This window comes from Chiloscyllium punctatum, chromosome 25 (genome assembly GCF_047496795.1).
Source record: "Chiloscyllium punctatum isolate Juve2018m chromosome 25, sChiPun1.3, whole genome shotgun sequence".
Taxonomy (NCBI): domain Eukaryota; kingdom Metazoa; phylum Chordata; class Chondrichthyes; order Orectolobiformes; family Hemiscylliidae; genus Chiloscyllium; species Chiloscyllium punctatum.
In genome coordinates, this window is record NC_092763.1 from 31366157 (window position 1) to 31386112 (window position 19956).

Below are 19956 nucleotides of genomic sequence, written 5' to 3' on the forward strand. Positions count from 1 at the left end.
GATGGCGAAAATGTTGCTCAGAGGTTGTTTAAAGGAGGGAACTTATGCAGTAAGCTTATGGAAATTAATGAGATCAGCTTTCGGAAAAATGTTCATTCTCAGCCATTCAAGAAACAAGTGAAAAGGGTTTTTTCTGTTGGGTCGAGAAAGGTGGATTTGAGTGTGGGCGGTGTCCCCAGGGAGCTGCCACTCAGTTCAGGGAAGGTGTGCCTCCCATTGGGCTCGGTTCAGACACGCCTATGCGTTCCAAGTTAAACACTCTGTGCCTTTTTTTCCGTCAGCTTTTGCTTATTCACTTGGCCGGTTTTGAGTCCGCCCCTTAACCCGGCGAATCTCTAGCTGAGGGAGCAGTCCCGTTCCTCTCCAGCAAGCTGGCCGGTTCTCCGTATAGCGCAGGCTCCTCTCTTTCCAACATGTCATCGGTATTCCGGCCAGGAAGTACGTCCACCGCCTCGGAAAGCTCTTATTACGAGAGCATCCGACGGTCTGGCTCTCCGAATCCAGTATTCGCTGTCAACGACCAGAAATCGTACATCACAGTTGGGAGTCCCACCAGCGTTGGTACAGTATACCAGCTTGGAAACAGCCCACAGAGCACCACCCTGATTCTTGGACAGGTGAGTCACTCCCCCAGCTTCTCATTACTCACGCTCGTGTGAAACAACTTTTTAATGCAAGCCTTTACTTACTGCTGGATAAATAGACTGTTGCAAAGAGATATGTTCACAGTATTCTTAATTTGGTTTATGAATCACAGAATCCGTACGGCGTGGAAGCAGGCCATTAGTCGCATCAAATCTACACCTACCCCCCAAAAAGCATCCTACCCAGACCCATACCCCCTACTCTATCCCTATAATCCTGCATTCCCCATGGCTAACCCACTTAGCCTCCGCACCCCTGGTCATTATGGGCAATTTAGCATGACAAATCCGCCTAACCTGCAAATCTTTGGACTGTGGGAGGAAATTGGAGGAAAGCTATGCAAACATAGGGAGAGCTTGCTAACTCCACACACAGTCGCCCAAGGGTGGAATCAGTATTGCATTTGTAGATTAGTAATTGCAAAGGCCTAGGCTATCAGCAGAAAGCACACCTTTGTATTTATCAGGTCAGCACAATGTGATTTTGCAACAGCTATTTTTTGAATTTATGACAAGAAGTTAAGATTTGATTGGCAGAAATTAGCAGTTGGTAGATTTACCTATCTGTGTGTGTGTCTGTGGTGGGGCATCTACAATCCCTGATTCTTTCATCAAACCTGCTGTCATTGATGATAATCATAAAAGGTGGTTACATCTCACCCACTCCCCTGTGATCTAACCCTCCTTCCCAAACTTTTGAACTTCTATTAATACCCATTACACTACTCTATCCCACCCACTTCCAAAATTGACAGGTCACAAAATCTACCAGACTGTTTGAACTATGAGGTAATGGTAATAATGTAGGAAGATGTGCAGAAGTGGTGGATTTCTCATTTCAGGATCTGTTTAGTGCTCATTTTCACCTGTCAATCTCCACCTCCATGTGGGAACATGTTTTTGGATCGGGCGTCACTCTCCTTCACCTGTGGGCATTAGTCTGGTTTGGTGAGAATTTCCTCTGATTATTGACAGTTCCAGAACCTCGGGAAGTCCCTATCCACTTTCCATAGTGTGAAGGCTGACGAGTGGTTTGATCACAATTTTGTTCTAATTGACTTTAAAGTAGTCATACTCTTGGGAGTCTATATGATAATAAGGCAATGTCCTGACATAATGACACTATAGAATTTTAAGGGTGCAAGTAAATCCATGTTGTTAATCACCTTGAGGTATATAAGCATGAGTGGATGACAAACCAAAGTGGTCCAAGGTTCTAGTGCTGGCATCTCCTGTCCTAAGACCTTAAAGATAATCTTTCCATCTATAATAAGCAAATACGTTGAAATATTTCATTTAATTTGGAAAAAGTATTGGCATCAGCTGTGGAAAATGAACAGTAGCAAAAGTGACAGTGTGCACTAAGATTGTTAATACTGGAGTGTTCATCTCTTTTTATTAATCTTTCAATACTACATCTTCAAGTGTGCACGGTTGATATTGGAATAATCTCATAGCACAAATTTACATTGTTAAATTGTGGTGCGTTGTCTGTAATTTCTCTGTCCTTTTGATTTGCAATCTTAATTGAGGGTGAGGACTCATTAAGAGTTGAGTCAAAATATGTGTTGTAACTCCAATTTCAACTTCCCAATACTACTTAGTAAAATATCCAGCTAAGTGGATTCCTGTTAATAGTAAAGTGAGCTATTCCAGTTGTTTCATCTGTCTGATTTGCTGCTTTATTCAGTATGGTCTGTTTACTGAACCTGATGACTTAGCTTCTCAAGTAAATTGGAATGATGTATAATTTAACAAAAAGAAATATTCCAGGTGTCAGATATTTAACATAAAAACAGAAGTGACAGAAAGTGCTGAAGAAATGTAGCAGGACTAGCAGCTCCTGTGGAGAGTGAAACGTTAACATTTTCAGTCTAGTATGACTTCTTTGGAACTGAATTGATGGGTTTTCGTGTGGGAGCAAATGGAACAGAAGGAGTCAGGAGAAGGTTAGAGTGCAAACAAGATCAGAGATCTCACATGTTACAGAAAAGAAGGCAAAGGGAACGGTAACGGCTGGAAAGAGAGGCAGATCCAGAAAAGGTGTTAATCGTGAGTTTTAATAACAGAATATAACTGAAAACAAAACCAAGACTTTGTGGGTGGCAGAGTAGGAGGGCAAGTGAAACACAAGTAAGGACAGAGTTCATGGTCTGATGGTGGCATCATGCTAGTGGTGGAATGTGTGGACATAATTTTGCACCTTGAGTGCTGTGAGTTTGTATTGCACTTTTGTTTTTGCTCCCAACAGCCCAATAACACTCTGGCTAGAAATGTGAGGTTGAGCAGAATTCAATGTTGAATCCAGGAAATTGTGAAATGCCTAATCAGAAAATGAGGTCTTGATATTCCAGTTTTATTGGACCGCTGCAGTAGGTCCAGGGCAGAAATGTGACCATGAAAGCAAGCTAGTGTACTAAATTTGCAAACAGCCTGAAGTTCCAGCATCTGCAATTCTTTTGGTTTTTATTCAGGGTCATAATTATGGATTGAATGGAGATGCTCTGCATGGTGATGTCTCAATGTCGAAGAGACATGTTGTGAGCAGTGAACACAGTAGAGTGAATTGAATGAAGTACAAATAAAGTTACCACTTCACCTGAAAGGAGCAGGGGTAATTTTTCAGAGTCCAGTGAACTCATTTCAGAATTGATTGAGAGGCACTGGACTCAAAACAGTTAATTGCTTTCTCCCCACATACGCTGCCAGACCTGCTGAGTTTCTCCAGTATTTTCTGTTTTTGTTCTTGCAGTATCATCTCCTTCTATCCCTAAATCCAATCTCATTCTTCTTTTCTTATTTACATGATATCCTTTACAAATGCCATTTGCAGGTATTGAATCAGTTGCTATTGAATTGTTCGCAAAAAACAGTTTTATAGCTCTACCACATGATTTATTACTTGCCCAGCTCTGTTTATTCAAATCACCCAGCTAGCATTAAATTGTGTATGAGTCAGAATGTTCTTCATCGAAGTGTCCACTTTTGCCAACTTTTGCCAAAACATCACTTGTAGTGAAGTGCAAATGGATTTGTGGGACATTGCAAAATTGGCTGCTGTATTTCTATAGACTACAGTGGTGACTATTACACTTCAGAAGTTCTTTATTGGCTGCAAAAGATCCTATGAAATGGTAAGTGTATGAAAAGCTCTATATAAATGTTGTTGCTTACCATCTCTTTTGTGACGTGCTTTTGGACGGTTTATTTTGTTAAAGATGTGATAAAAATACGAATTACTGTTGGTGGGATCATAGGGATTTAATAATGGATTAACGAATTAATAAAGACAACAGTTAAGAAATTGCTCCAACAATCGCTGGCTCATCTGAGCAATATTAATTTGAACTTCTAACAAAGTATCGCTTGCAGAGTGGGAGTAACTCGGAGGAACTCACAGACCAGCAATTTTTAACATGTAATATTGACTCAAATGTATTCAAGGGAGTTTTAAATGGAAGTAATTATCATCATTAGCTTCAATGGGAAATTTTTAATTGAAGGATTCCTCTGTGGCAACTCATTTCTGTTCTCTGATACTTGATGAAATGCATTTTTACAAAATGCAAGGTAAAAAGATTATTTGCTGATGTGGTATTGTTTAAGCACATACTGTGACTCCCAAGCAAATTTTGGCACTACTTCAAATACTGAAGTGATCTGAGAATTACAGATGTAAGACTGGTTTCACCTAATTATCTGTGTTGTCATAAAGGTATATCTGAAAATGGTAAATCCTGCCAATGAATGTTAAATACAATGTTTGTGCATAGTGAGCAAAGAAAAAAAAACAGATCAAAGGGAATTGGCTTGTATTCCCAAATGATGGTCCACTTCAGTGTTTTTTTACCACCCAGTGACTGAAGAATTGCAACATAATTCCATGATTTGGAGATGCCAGTGTTGGACTGGGGTGTACGAAGTTAACAATCACACAACACCAAGTTATAGTCCAACAGGTTTATTTGGAAGCTGGTGCTTCCAAATGAATCTGTTGGACTATAACATGGTGTTGTGATTTTTAACCTAATATAATTCCAAGTCAGGATGTTATGTGACTTGGAGGGGAACCTGCACATGGTGGTGTTCACATGCATCTGCTCTTCTCCTTTTTAGGTGTTAATTTTTTTTTCTTTTTTATTCTGCCCTTTTGCAACTATGCTCCATCCCTGTAAAAAGCTGGGGCCAAGATACAAACTGAGAGCTTAAAGCAAGATGGAACTTATTTTTGATCCACAGTCCCTCTTGAAAATTTGTTCTAATAGCAGCCTATGCTTAGCTTCCAGTTGAACTTGCACACTGAATCACAAGAAGATGAAGTTATAAAAGAAATCCCCTGATTTACAACGTAACTGAAGTTAAAACTTATTTCCTGTCAGTTGGATACATTCACTGACTGCAAGAGCAATTGTTGCTGATCAAAACAATTCCCCTCTGAAATAATTCCACAGAAGCCAGCATTCTGTCACCAAGTCACCCAGTATTTACATGTGGAGAGATCTTGACACTGATCCAGCTCCCTCAGAGCCAGCTCTCAGTGTGAACAGAACCTGTGGCACTCCTATTTTTGGTTTTTTGGTTTTTTTCTTTTTTTCTCACACTACCGCTGGAAGGTGTTATTGAAGGAAACATGCTGAGTTATTGTAGTGCATATATAAAATGGTACACACTGCTGTCATTATGTGCCACTGGTAAAGGGAGTGAATGTTTAAGGTGGTGGATAAGATGTCATGCTTTTTGAGTATTGTTAGAGCTGCACTCTTATGGGCAGTATTTCGTCATATCTTTTGCCTTAGAGATAGTAGATAAGCTTTGTGGAGTCAGGAGATGAGAGAACACTCAACCTCTGGCTGCCTTTGCAGCTACAGTGACTTACAGTTGTCCCTGTTCAGTTTCTGACCAATGGTAACCTCATGAAGTTGATGGTGGGGTTTCACTTATTCTAACACCATTGAATAGTAATCGTAGACTGTTGAATTCTGTCTTATTGAAGATGGTATTGTCTGACACTTGTGTGGTGTAAATGTTACTGACTGCCTATCAGCCTAAGCTGGATATTATCAGGTCATGCTGTAGAGAGACTTAGACTGTTCAGTGTCTGAGGAGTAATGAGTGGTGTTGAAAACAACCATCAAAGTCCATGCACATTTCTGACCTTAGGGTGGAGGCAGGTCATTGATGAAGCAGCTGGGAACCCCTGCAGAAATATTCTGAGGCAGAGATGATTGGCCTGCAAAAACTACAATTGTCCTTTTTTGTGGTAGATCTGACTGCAACTAGTGGAGGGTTTCCTAATCCATGATATTTTCTGTTTTGCTTGGGCTTCCTGCCGCATTACTCTATAAAACTGCCTTGAAGTCTAGGGCAGCCATTCTCACTTTGTGCTTTCCCCCTTTACCTTCTGTTTCTTTCATCTCCATCCCTTTACTTCCCTATTTTCAGTCCTCCTCCCATCCTTTAATTTAATTCCCTCCCTTTCGCACTTACTTTCTTTCTTCTTTGGCTTCTATCTTCCTCTTGTTTTTCTATGTCTCCCCTTTCATCATTCCCTTCTTTTCGGTTTAATTATCTATTTTTCTCTCATTATTGCTTTCGCTACCTTCCTCTCAGTCTCTCTTTCTCTGTCTTTCTCTCTTTTTATCTCTTTTAGTGCCCTCTATGCTCTCCCTTCCCCATATTCCCCTCCACTTGCTTCATCCTTCCTTACTGTTGTTGCTCCGGGAAATGTTCATATATGGAATGGTACACTTGTCCTTTCTGGTTAAACAATTTTGCAGTTTTAAGACATGGAGAAGGTATTTTAATTGACACTTACCTGAGGCAAGGCAGTCTGTAATCATAGTGACATGATTAGCTGCTTTGGACTGTTGGGTTACATTCTGTTACTTTCATTGTGAAACATGTAGCTATACCGTATGTTCCTTTAATTTCCAGTCATTTTCAAAGATTCTTGTGTAAAATCTTTCATGTTTGATGTGAAAGGTGGCACTACATATCAGCTCAGTGTATTTTCTTTTAAAAAAGTTTGTTCCTAACAGTGAACCTCATTTGGAATTCACTTCATGAGGAACTTGAACCTCCTTATCTATTTACAGACAGTGTCTGGCTTGGAACTTGTTTTTCTGGTGTACTGAAATGTAACTTATCAGAGAAGTACTTTGCCTGTGAAATTAAGGTCATGTTAAGTAGTAGAACATAAATCACTCACTCTTGATTCTCAGTCTCATACATGGGCAATAAAGCTATACAATGGAGGCTATGCACTTCCTCAGAAGGTGCGTAACTCCAGAATATGTTTATTGTCTCTACTGCAGAAGATGAATGGAAGCAGAGGGCATTCTCTGTGGTTTTAGAGAAAGGACAGAAGAAATTGGACTCAAAAGATTAGGTTGTGTTATAATTCTGTATGAATAAAAATCACTTGGGCAGCTGAAAGACAGTTGCTACACATGAAATTACCTCAGTAAGAGTCAACTGTGTGCATGGATGTGAGAATGAAAAACTAATTACTACTTAAAATAGCTTATCCTTTTAAAAGAAGAGAGGGGAAAATTGGAGGATGATTTTGTGAAATTGCACTGCATTGAGCTGTATAAATATATTCCACTAATTAGAAAAATGGGCTGGACTTTATGCAGCCAGTCACAGTGGGGATCATGGTTGCTGGGCTACTTCAGTATTGAGAGGCTCTGTGCCAGTCTCCAGGTGGCAGCAAAACCTCCTTCACTTAAGCCAGAGAGTACAAAGGACAGGTATAAGATTCACAATCCCTGCCAACTGCTCATTAATGAACCAACTGACATCCATTATTCATGAGTTCAGTTCAGTGGCAGTTACTTCAAACTAAATTGAGTTTTGACAAGGTGACACGTTAAGCTAGTACGGTGATGGTGATTATGAAGTCCTCTTACCAATATTTAGGCCAGCATCGTGCATAGAATTGCCATTTGTGAACCGCAGAGTTTTGCAGCTGCAAGAAGAAGGCCATCAGACCAAGGCCTGTTGGGAGAAGGTGCATGGTTGAAGGAAATGGCAGTCACCATGAAACTTCAGCTGCTCGATAAGAGGTCACTTATGGATGAATAAGAATCCAATGAAAATTCACAGGATATCATGGTCCAAAGGCCATTGAATGAAACCGTAATGGATGTGGAAGTTGATACAGGGACATCAGTTACATGATACCCGAATCTCTACACTATCAAAAATTGAATCTGCAATCAGTTGGAGAAATCATGAATAGAATTAAAAAGTTATAGAGGTGTGGAAATTCCTGAAATGGGAAGGATGCTGGTTTCAGTCACCTACAAGAAGCAATGAGCAAAAATTATCATTGTCTTAGTGAGCTCTCAAAAACTAGCCTTACTGAGAAAGAATTGGTTAAAACCACTGAAGTTAAATTGGCATGAGATTTTTCACATGGAAGTAAAATTCGCAACACAAGACAATGTGACCAACAGATATGGTGAGGTATGTGGCAAAACTAGTCACCCTGTTCAAAGTTTAAGGTCAACCAATGAATTTAGAGGAAATTCAGACTATTTTATTGCCGAACTCATTAAGCACCATATGCCCTAAAGGAGAAAATCCAAGAGCTGAAAAAACTGGAGGCAGAGAACAGTATCGTAAAAGTTGAACAGAATAATTGGGCTTTGCGGTAGTATCAAAGGCAAACAAGATTGGAGGATCATGTGGGGAATATAAAGTAAGTGTAAATCAGGTAGAACAACAGAATCCAACTGATCATTTGCCAAATGTCAAGGATCTGTTTGCTAGGCTGATACGAGGCTGGCTTTTCAGTGCTCTGTATTTTATTTGACAAATGCCCATCTACAACCTGAATTGAATTCAATGCTGTTTGAGCTCGTGGAATTTTTCCAGAGCTGATGACTTTTGCAAGGAATTCAGGGTGAAGAATATTATTGGGATGACGTTATTAGCTCAGCTCCCATACTTATTTAATAAATGCTGCATACAAACTGGAAACATTTCATATATCGTTGAGTCTACTGATTTTTAAAAAAACATTACTGTAACACACCTTGCAATACAGGTATCCCAGTAGTACATCAGTTGAATGGTTTCGTACAGGATTTCACTGCTGAAGCCACTTTTAGCACTATCTGTGGAAGCAAAGTAATCCAGAGAGATAGAGAGTCAAAATAGGAGCAATATGTGTGAGAGAGGTTTGCAGTTAAACAAAAAGTTAGAATGAAAGGTTACCATAAGTAGTTGAAGTGGCCATCAAGAAGAACCATGACATACATGCTCATTGTACATATTTAATCAAGATGTTTGTTGGTGGTGAGGTTAAGTTTGTGAACGTGTAGATCATGGTTTATCTTTAGAGATTCATGAAGGAAAAGGAAGTTGGGAAGAATCAAATGAGTTTGATGAATTTCATGGATTGGACATGAGTGAAATAATAATAATAGTTACTCCAATACAAGCTGTGCTTGAAACCAGTTCACATCTCAATCAAATAGGCATATCTGGTGAAGGGGAAATCCAGTTGAAGGACAAGGATAAAATCAGTTATTGCTGGAGAAAGAATCTCCTTGGTTTCATACCAAGGATCAACAGCTCTGAATGTTTGGCTCAAGAAAGGAGGTATCCATTTAGGAGTAGGAAATCAATTGTAAAGTTAGATTTGTAAATAAGTGGAAAATAAGAAGTGCAATAAAATATTTGGCAAGGAGGAATGAGTGTAATAATATTATCTTGTAGTCATTTGTCTAAATGTATGTATCAGAATAAACTGATGTAGTTTGGGTTGGTTTCCATATTTTGCACATGATTTTAGTTTGTCTGGCAAAGATAATACAGAAACTACCAAGGGAAAATGTAGAACTGACAAAGGTGTTGAACAGACATTTTATCTGTCATTGTAGTAAAATCCATTATATATCAGAAATTGAAAAAAATGGAGGATGTAGCATGGTTATGGAACCTAAAGTTGTTAATTTTAGCAGGGGAAAATTACTGGAGAAATTTAAGGGCCTAAAAGCTAGAAAACCCCCAGGACCTGATTGTTCATGTTCTTGGATTTTAAAAGAGATAGCTGCAGGGATTGATAGAAATATTGGCCAGGAATTTCCAAAATTCCCTAGATTCCAGAATGATCTCAACAGTTTGGGAGTTAGACAATACAATGTATATATTCAAGAGAGGAGAGAAAGCGAAAATAAGGAACCACACGTTAGTTAGCCTGAGATTAGTCATCAGAAAAATGTTGGAATCTGACGAAATCTTAGTATGGTCATGCAGAGTTTTCATAGTTTTACAAAACTGAAGCAATGTTTGATAAATTTGTTTGGAGTTTTATGAGGATGTAACGTGCACTTTAAATAAAAGGGAGACAGCAAGTGTAGAATATTTGAATGTCTAAAAGATATGATAAGGTGCTTCACAAAAGGTTAGTATGCAAGATAAAAAGAAACTGTGTTTTGGGTAATATGAATGAATGATTGGTTAATGGATGGAAACATAGTAGGGATAAAAGTTGCCAGGCTGCAATGTGGGAAGCACCAGTACTTATGGCTCCATCTATTGACAAGATATATTAATAATTTAGACATAGACCCAGGAGTAATGAACCAAATTTGCTGATGATATAAAGCTTGGTTGATTTTAAGCTGCAAAAAGATTCAGACATGGTAATTGTGTGGGCATTCAGAAAACATGGGAGAAAGTAGGAGGTTATTCCCTTCAGTTAGTAAGACCGGAAAAGCTGAATATTTTAAAAGGTATGAAACTATTGATGTTTAGAGACATTTGACTGTATTTGTAGGAACACAAGAAATTAGTTTGTGGGTGCACCAAGCAGTTAGGAAATAAACCCCTTTGCCTTTATTGCAAGGGGTGGCCTACGAGAATGAAGAAGTCTTACTTCAATTTTTTTGTAATATGTGCAGTTTTCTGACCGGATGTTTAGGCCCAGATGAGAACTGACATAGTGGTGAGCAGGTCAGTTCCATCCTACCCCAAGGGCCATTTTCAGATTAGCTTTGTTAAGGCCTATAGTTGGAGACCAATTTGAATTTTCCAGTTGGCCTTCTGGTCTCAAGAGCGCAAAGGAACAATGTAGTTGCATAGGCGTGGCCTCCTAACAGCAGCCAGGGTTTTGTAGGCATGGTGGCCCTCCATACTTTACTAGCAAATGTTGTCTTTGGGATGGTTCCCTCCACAACAGTAGCCTGGCTGTTAGGGATGTTTTTTATTTTAAGTTGAACAAAATAGTTGGGAGAATGTCTTGTCTCGTGGTATCACCATCTCACTGATCTTGATAGGCCTACTTCTTCAGCGATGGAGGATCTCCATTTGGCCCTTCAGCTTTGGAACACTGTCTGTTGTCCATAATGCTAATTAGCCTATCTCTGGCCACTGTTGGCCAGTTTGGGGAAAATTATATCTGTGCACTTGTTCCCCATGCCTGTGCCTCTCACCCCCATTGAAGTTGACATCATGGTACTGAGTGCAATGGGGCAATTTTGCCTCCATCTCCGTATATAAGGAAGTTGGCTTGGAGGCAATACAGCAAAGGGACATCTAGATTGCTCTCTGGGATGAGGGGGTTATCCTTGGAGGAGAAGCTCAGTAATTTGGGTCAATATTATCCTGAGTTTAGATAATGTGAGGTTATCGAAATATATAAGATTCTGATGGAGCTTGGCAGAGTAAATCCAGAGGTTCTTTCTGCTGGTTGGGGAACCTAAAACATAACCAGTTTCGATCATTTGTAACTAAGATGAGAAACTTCTAAACTTTCTATTGTAGATAGTTTAGATGCTCCATTATTTAGGATATTGGGATTGACAATTTAGGAATAAGAAATAAAGTTTTGGGGAATATGAATGGATGGAAACGTAGTAAGGATAAAAGGGCATTTTTAAGGTGCCAGGCTAGAATGTGGCAAACCCTAGTGCAGAGTCTGAATGGAGAGAGATGGGGAGTGGGCATGAATGTGGAGTTGATCAGCAATGATAATTTATGGTGAAATAGGTTAAAGGGTTCCTGAGGTTTACTCCTGCTCCAATTCAGATGTTCTTGTGTTTAAGGGAAAATGGGCTACGTATTTTAGATTGAATATTTTGAATGCTGTAGGTTTCGTGTTTGGCAGGAAGAAAAACACAGCATCGTAATCTATTTAATTGCCACATTGTTATTCTATACCTCTGGTCAGCGCCTTCATCCTCACATAGCATAAACTGCCACAGGCAGCTGTTGTGTTGGCATGCAACACAGCCTGTATCACCTGTTTTCTGGGTTATGTCACCTGGCTTCACAATGAAAAGAATAAAAACCTAAAGGTAGGAGGAAATAAACTAGCAAAGTGGCAGAAAATGTACATGTCAGAGAAACAAAGAGGGAGCTTATAAGCAGGGAGTTCACAAAATCCCTTCAGATCTGGGAAGGGAATTGACAGAATGGATGGAAAAGACAATGTGAAGCAATGTTATTAACAGGACAGGAGGATAGTTCAAGGCATTCCAACAACTTGGTATTTCAATTCTGACAGGATACTGCCTTTGTCTTTTGTATTCTATATCTTTATCTTCTATTGTACCTGGGATCACTACAATGCTGATTGAACTCCCTTCTCCAACACCCTGTGTTTTTCATTGTCTTACTGCATTCAAGTCTCTGGCCACTGCATCATTCCCTCTAGGTTTTGACCTTCCTCTTCTCCTCCTCCTTGGCAGCCCTCTCTTCATCACTGACCTCACCAAATCTCCTTCCTCTCCACACAGATGGCCTTACCATTTTCAACCTCTTTCTGGTGACTAACTTCAAAACTCCATTATCCTTTTTGATCCTTGCTGCACTGACTCACAATTTGCCCTTTCTCAGTACTTGAGATGTCGAATTCAGGTCCTTAGTCAGAACAGAGAACATAGAACAGTACAGGAATAGGCCTTTCAGCCCGAGATGTTCTGCTGATCCCTTCAGCCTGCCCTTGGTCCATATCCTTCCATTCCTGCATATTCATGTGCTTATCTAAAAGTCTCTTAAATGTATTGTATCTGCCTCCACCCTGGCAGCGTGTTCCACACTCTACTGCTCTCTGTGTTTTAAAAAAAAAACTTTTGCCCCTCACATCTCCTTTAAACTTCCCCCTCTCACCTTAAATGCATGCTCCTAGTTTTAGACATTTTATCTCTTGGGGGGAAAAAAGATTCTGACCGTCAACCCGACCTACGCATCTCAAAATATTATAGACTTCTATCAAGTCTCCCCTCAGCCTCCGCCACTCGAGAAAAAATAACCTGAGTTTTTTTCACCTCTCCTTATAGTTCATACCCTCTAATCCAGGCAACATCCTGGCAAATCTTTTCTGCACCCTCTCCAAAGTCTCCACATCCATCCTATAATTTGGCAACCAAAATTGAACACAGTACTCTAAGTGTGTCCTAACCAAAGTCTTATAATGCTGCAATGTGACATCTTGACTCTTGTCATAGAGTCCTAGAGTTATAGAGATGTACAGCACAGAAGCAGACCCTTCGGTCCAACCCGTCTATGCCGACCAGATATCCCAACACAATCTAGTCCCACCTGCCAGCACCTGGCCCATATCTCTCCAAACCCTTCCTATTCATATACCCATCCCAATGTCTTTTAGAACATAGAACAATACAACGCAGAACAGTCTCTTTGGCCCTCGATGTTGTGCCGACCTGTGAACTATACTTGGCTCATCCCCTTACACTATCCCAAAATCATCCGTGTGTTTATCTAAGGGTTGTTTAAATCTCCCTAATGTGGCTGAGTTGACTACATTAGCAGGTAGGGCATTCCACACCCTTACCACTCTCTGCACAAAGAACCTGCCTCTGATGTCTGTCTTAAATCTATCACCCCTCAATTTGTAGTTATGCCCCCTTGTACACGCTGACGTCATCATCCTAGGAAAAAGACTTTCACTATCTACCCGATCTAATCCTCTCATCATCTGTATGTCTCTACCAAATCCCTTCTTCACCTTCTTGCCAATGAGAACAGACCCAAGTCTCTCAGCCTTTCCTCACAAGACCTTCCCTCTAGACCAGGCTACATCCTGGTAAATCTCCTCTGCACCTTTTCCAATGCTTCGACATCCTTACTGAAATATGAGGACCGGAACTATACACAATATTCCAGGTGTGGCCGCACCAGCATTTTGTATAATTGCAGCATGATATTGTAGCTCCGGAACTCAATCCCTCTGCGAATGAAACCCTACACATGTCGTCTGCAAATTTACTAATCTATCCACCTATGCCTGCGTCTAAGTCATTTATAAAAATGACAAACAGCAGTGGTCCCAAAACAGATCCTTGTGGCACACCACGAGTAACTGGACTCCAGGCTGAATATTTTCCATCAACCACCACTCACTGCCTTCTTTCAGAAAGCCAGTTTCTAATCCAAACTGCTAAATCACACTCAATTCCAAGCCTCTGCATTTTCTCCAACAGCCTACCATGTGGAACCTTATCAAAAGCTTTATTGAAGTCCATGTATACCACGTCAACTGTCCTACCCTTATCTACATGCATGGTCACCTTCTCAAAAAATGCTGAGGTTTGTGAGACATGGCCTGCCCTTGACGAAACCATATTGACTATCTGAAATGAAATTGTTGCTTGCTAGATGATGATAAATCTTCTCTCTTATAATCCTTTCCAAAACCTTTCCTACAATAGACATAAGGCTTACTGGTCGATAATCAGCTGAGTCATCTCTGCTGCCCTTCTTGAACAAGGGCACAACATTTGCAATCCTCCAGTCCTCTAGTACTAAACCTATAGACAATGACAACTCAAATATCAAAGCCAAAGGCTCTGCTATCTTCTCCCTAGCTTCCCTGAGAATCCTCAGATAAATCCCATCTGGCCCAGGGGACTTGTCTACTTTCACTCCTAGAATTGATAACACCTGTGCGTAACTAACCTCGATCCTTTCCAGTCTAATATCTCGTACCTCATTCTTCTCGACAATATTCTCCTTTTCCTGAGTGATGAGAAATGTTCATTTAGCACCTCTCCGATCTCCACAGGGTCCACACTCAACTTTCCACTTCTGTCTTTGATTGGCCTTATTCCTAGCCTAATCATCCTTTTATTCCTCACATACCGATAGAAAGCTTTAGGGTTCTCCTTTATTCTATTTGCTAAAGACTGCTCGTGTCCTCTCTTTGCTCTTCTTAACTCTCTCTCTCTTTAAATCCTTTCTAGCTGATCTGTAACTCTCCCTCGCCTCATCTGAACCATCTTGCCTCATCAACACACAAGCCTCCTTCTTCTTCGTAACAAGAGATGCAATTTCTGTTGTAAACCACAGTTCCCTTACCTAATCACTTCCTCCCTGTGTGTTATAGGGAAATCCCTATTAAGGACACGCAATATCTGTTCCTTAAACTACCTCCACATTTCCATTGTATGCATCCCCTGCATTTTGCTACCCCATTCTATGTATCCTAATTCTTGCCTAATCGCATTATAATTGCCCTTATCCCATCAATAACTCTTCACCTGTGACATGTACCTATCCCTTTCCATCGCTAAATTAAACGTAACTGAATGATGGTCACTCCCTCCAAAGTGCTCACCTACAACTAAATCAAACACCTGGCCTGGTTCATTACCTAGCACCAGATCCAGTGTGGCCTCCCCTCTTGTCGGCCCTTTGGCATACTGTGTCAGGAAACCCTCCTGTACACATTGGACAAAAACTGATCCATCTGACATACTGGAGTTATAGGATTTCCAGTCAATAAGAAAGTTAAAGTCCCCATAATGACCATCCTGTTCCTTTCACTCCTACCCAGAATAATTTTGCTAATCCTCTCTTCCACCTCCCTGGAACTCTGCGGAGGCCTATAAAAAATACTCCAAGCAATGTGACCTCTCCTCTCCTGTTTCTAACCTCAGCCCACACTACCTCAGTAGACGAGTCCTCATCAAACGTTCTCTCAGCCACCGTTATACTATCCTTGACTAACAAGGCCATGCCTCCCCCTCGTTTACCGCCTTGCCTGTTCTTAATGAAAGATCTAAACCCTGCAACCTGCAACATCCATTCCTCACCCTGCTCTATCCATGTCTCCGAAATGGCCACAACCTCGAAGTCCTAGGTACCTATCCATGCTGCAAGCTCACCTACCTTATTTCAGATACTTCTGGTGCTAAAAGTTGCAATTTAAAATGTTGCAATTGTACCAGCCTCCACCACTTTCTCTGGCAGCTCATTCCATACGCATACCACCCTCTGTGTGGAAACAGTTGCCTGGTAGGTCTCTTTTATATCTTTCCCCTCTCACCCTAAACCTATGTCCTCTAATTCTGGACTTCCTGACCGGCAAATCTTTGGATTATTTGAGGAACCCGGAGCACCCGGAGGAAACCCACGCAGGCATGGAGAATGTGCAAACTGTCTGTGTGGAGTTTGCACGTTCTCTGTGTCTGCATGGGTTTCCTCCCACATTCGAAATATGTGCAGTTTGGGTGAATTGGCTATGCTAAATAGCCCATAGTGTTCAGGGATGTGTCAGTTAGGTGCATTAGTTGGGGTAAATGTGGAGTAATAGGGTAGGGGAGTGTGTATGGATGGGTTACTCTTCAGAGTGTCAGTGTGGACTTGTTGGGCCGAAGGGCCTGTTTCCACACTGTAGGGAATCTGATTCTAGTCGCCCAGAAGAAGAATATAAAGGATAGTGAGATTTGTGTGGAGCATGCTAATCTGCATTTTGAGATCAAGAAAACAGAGCTTCAGTGGTGGAGGAGTGAATGCTTGTGAACATGTTACCAATCAAGTGGGCTGCTTTATCCTGGGTGGTGTCGAGCTTGTTACTGATGCAAATTACTCATTTAGGATCTCACCCACATCTTCAGCCTTCAAGCACAAGCTCCCTTCTTTATCCTTAAGTGATCCTACTTTCTCCCAAGTTATCCGTTTGTTTTTAATGTATATTTAGAATACCTTGGGATTCTCTTTAACCTTATTTGTGGAACAATAATCCCTGTGTGTGTGAAGTGAGGAATTTTAGCCTTTGAATCTCAAGATGTGGAAATGTTCTTAAAAAGTCTTATGGAATGAAATCATTTTCATTTGCCTTCATGAAGAAGATCGATGATTGAATCATAGAATAATTTACAGAAGGTCACGTGGCCCATTAAATCTGTGCTGGATCTCTGCAAGAGCAATTCAGCTAAATCTACACCCTTGTCTTTTTTTCTGCAATTTATTTTCTCTGCTGATAACTGTTGAATTCTCAATTCTCTTTCAACAGCTAAGATTCAACCTGGCTCCAATGCTGTGGCGCATTCTAGAATCTAGCAGCATGTGTGTTTGGAAAAAAATGTTACTCATAATTTAGTTGTTCACTGGATGAGGGTGTAACTGGCTAGGCAATTGACTCATGCTCATGATTAGACTCTTAATTCCATATTTTTTGTTTATTAAATGGAATTCAAATTATACCATCTATTGTAGGAGATTTGAACCCAGCTCCCCAGAATATTACCTGAGTTACTGGATTAATAGCCCACTGATAATACCACTAGACCATCGCCTTCCCTTATGATTCCTTTGGTTTTTCTTTTGCACTGGTAAAGATGAAAGTTCTCAGGGGAAGAGATTACATAGTCAAGATAGACTGAAATATCCCCACCTTGACAATAGTCATGATTATTTGTCCCTCCTGCTTCCCACAGTCAGTAATAGAGAGCAAGTTGGTGAATATTAGGTTGATCTAAATCAGTTAAGTACAGACAAATAAAGTGTTCTCTTTTACTTGCTGGGGTGTAGAAGACAGTGAGGGGTGGGGAGGGTTACTAACCAGAGCAAGGGGGCTCACAGGAGTGGTCTTCTCATTTATTGCCTGAGCAGGATAACCTGCTGGGCTTCTGCGCCATCCTTGACTTCCTTCCACCAATCTCAGAATTGTGGTTGGCTGGCAATTGGCCATTAACCTATCACCTAGAGGCCTGAATTGAGGTGAGAGCAGACCCTGCCCAATGGCTCATCCATTGCCCCTAAAGTTACAGATGGAACAGGAGGAAGCAGGTAGGATGGGTGGGGGTGTGGCGAAGGCATCTGAGAAATTGAGCCAGTTGGGCAGGATTCCCCATGAATCGAGAATTTATTTGTAATTGTAAACTTCTGTCCCTAAATAACAAAGCAGCTCTTTTCTACACTATTTCCTCAGTCAGACCATTGTAATCTTCAGTCTTGCTGCAAAGCTGAGCACTTAATCTTGGCTAATCTTTCAGTGCTGCACTGGAAAATGCCATTTTATGGATAATACAGTCGTTTATGAATATATACGATATTAAACCAAACCTAATCTGGCAACTTAGTAGTTATTTAAGACTTTAAGTCCCATCTCTTTCACCAAATCTTTGGAGATGCCGGTGTTGGACTGGGGTATGTTCGAACAGATGAAAGCCTCAACAAACAATTAAGGTATTATTCAATGTATAATTTCAGTTACATCACACTGTAAACATTTGCTATAAATTCTGTGTCTGACAATTGTCCTCCACAACCACCTGATAAAGGAGCGTCGCTCTGAAAGTTAGTGCTTCCAAATAAATCTGTTGGACTATAACCTGGTGTTGTGATTTTTAACTAAATCTTTAGTCATGCATTTTAATAATTCCATGTTTGGCATCACTCTTTGATTACACCTCTGTGTCTCACATTGGGATATTTAAATGCACTATTCTGTTGCAAGTTGCATTTTCAGTGTTGGTTTGTTTTTGAAGTTTTTCGCTTGGTTCAATTGTAAGCATTCTTTTGATGTGATCATTACAGTATGGTGTAAGGCCTGCTTCTTGAGCACCTAATCTAATCTGAGACTTAAGTGCAGTACTAAGGAAGTGTTGCATTATCAGAAGAGAACTCTTTCAGATGAAGAATTTAATGGAAGGTTCATCTGCCCATAAGGGATGTAAAAGATCTCACGGATCCTTCTCATGTGACCTAGCTAACATTCTTCGCTCACTCAAATATCTCCAATAGCTCTTGAGCTCCAAATTTGGCATTGCTGTTGTGTTAAAATTAATAGTTATGATGTAATCAACGATTCCAGAAAATATTTTCCCATGCCTTCGAAACTACGGATTTCTTTAACAGACCACTCCCTTTCAGACTCAAAGGCATTTAAAAAAACAAGTTTTTTAAAAAAAATTGCCTGACCACTCCTGTCTGATTTATCATGACTTCTCTTCTGTTCTTGATAACATCCTACACAAAAGTCTTTTATTTTCTCATATAATACATATTCAATGGAGCTCTTTGACCTCGTGCCAGTTTAGGTGCATTTCTTGCTAGGTTCTATATACTATGGCTGCTATCTCATGAAAAATGATAGGAATTAAGGGTCAGAAGAAGCCAATAGCATTATCTTAATACTTCAGTCGGTGTTGCCACTCTCTACAGCATTGAACCAGTATTGCTTGTTACAGACACCTTTTAACTTCAGTCTTTTGAGGAGAAAGTAACTTTACTGTGTGCAGAGACTGTGGCTGATGAAATTGCAAGTGAATGCCTGGTTGCTGCGAATTGGAAGTTGTCTAGCCAGTTTTCTGTTTCAACTAGGTGTGGGATTCAGCAAATACCTGGGCTTTTAAAATGTACAAACAAGGCTGATTTTTTTTTTTAAACAGCAAGACTGTTGTTTGTGACTATGTAAAACATAACAAATGTCTAGGGTGATGCAGTGAGTTCTGTACTTTGATCTCTTTAATCTTGGGAATATTGATGGGAATGAAGTCTTCTCGGTCTATTAAGTGTAAGGGTGGAACTATGTGAAATGAATTTGGACCTGCTCAGTCAAGTCCTCAGTGAGCATGAAGCCACAGTACAGAGCTATCCATAAACTGATCATTCACACAGAGTATTGCATGGAAATGGTTGAAGGACTGTTAATAGATTGCAGCTGAAGGTTCTTGCTGCAACAGAATGAAGTAAAAAAAAGTGTTGAACATGTGTGAGTTAAGGGTAAGTGTTCTGTTAGAAATGAGCTTTGCATTGAACTCTTGAACAAATCACTACTCAGAATTGAGCTTCTTAGATACGAGTTAGCAACAGTCCTTAGTAAAGGCTTTGAGGATTCAATTGCAGCCCAAATATAAGCTGCTGATGAACTAATACACTAAATAACTGAAATAGAAAGAATTGCATTCTTAAAGGAGAATTTAAATAACTAATTTGAATCATTAGATGGGGAAATTTGCTGGAAAAAACACAGGATAAGATGTGGGAAACGGACTCCATCTTTCCTCAAAGATTCCGTGATCTCTGTGAAACAAGCTTTGATATTTTTATT

At 40.3% G+C, this 19956-nt stretch overlaps 1 protein-coding gene across 2 annotated transcripts in view; it reads left to right on the forward strand.

The window, feature by feature from the left end:
* Positions 1 to 260: 260 nt before the first annotated feature.
* The window catches only part of pof1b (POF1B actin binding protein), an 82254-nt gene continuing 62558 nt past the window's right edge, over positions 261 to 19956 (forward strand). The window contains exon 1 of one of the 2 annotated variants that reach the window (XM_072594917.1): positions 261 to 617. In XM_072594917.1, the coding sequence (XP_072451018.1) occupies positions 414 to 617 (204 nt within the window). In that variant the 5' untranslated portion in view covers positions 261 to 413. Of the gene's footprint in view, positions 618 to 19532; positions 19629 to 19956 lie in introns of those variants that run through there. The other variant, XM_072594918.1, reaches the window with a different exon arrangement.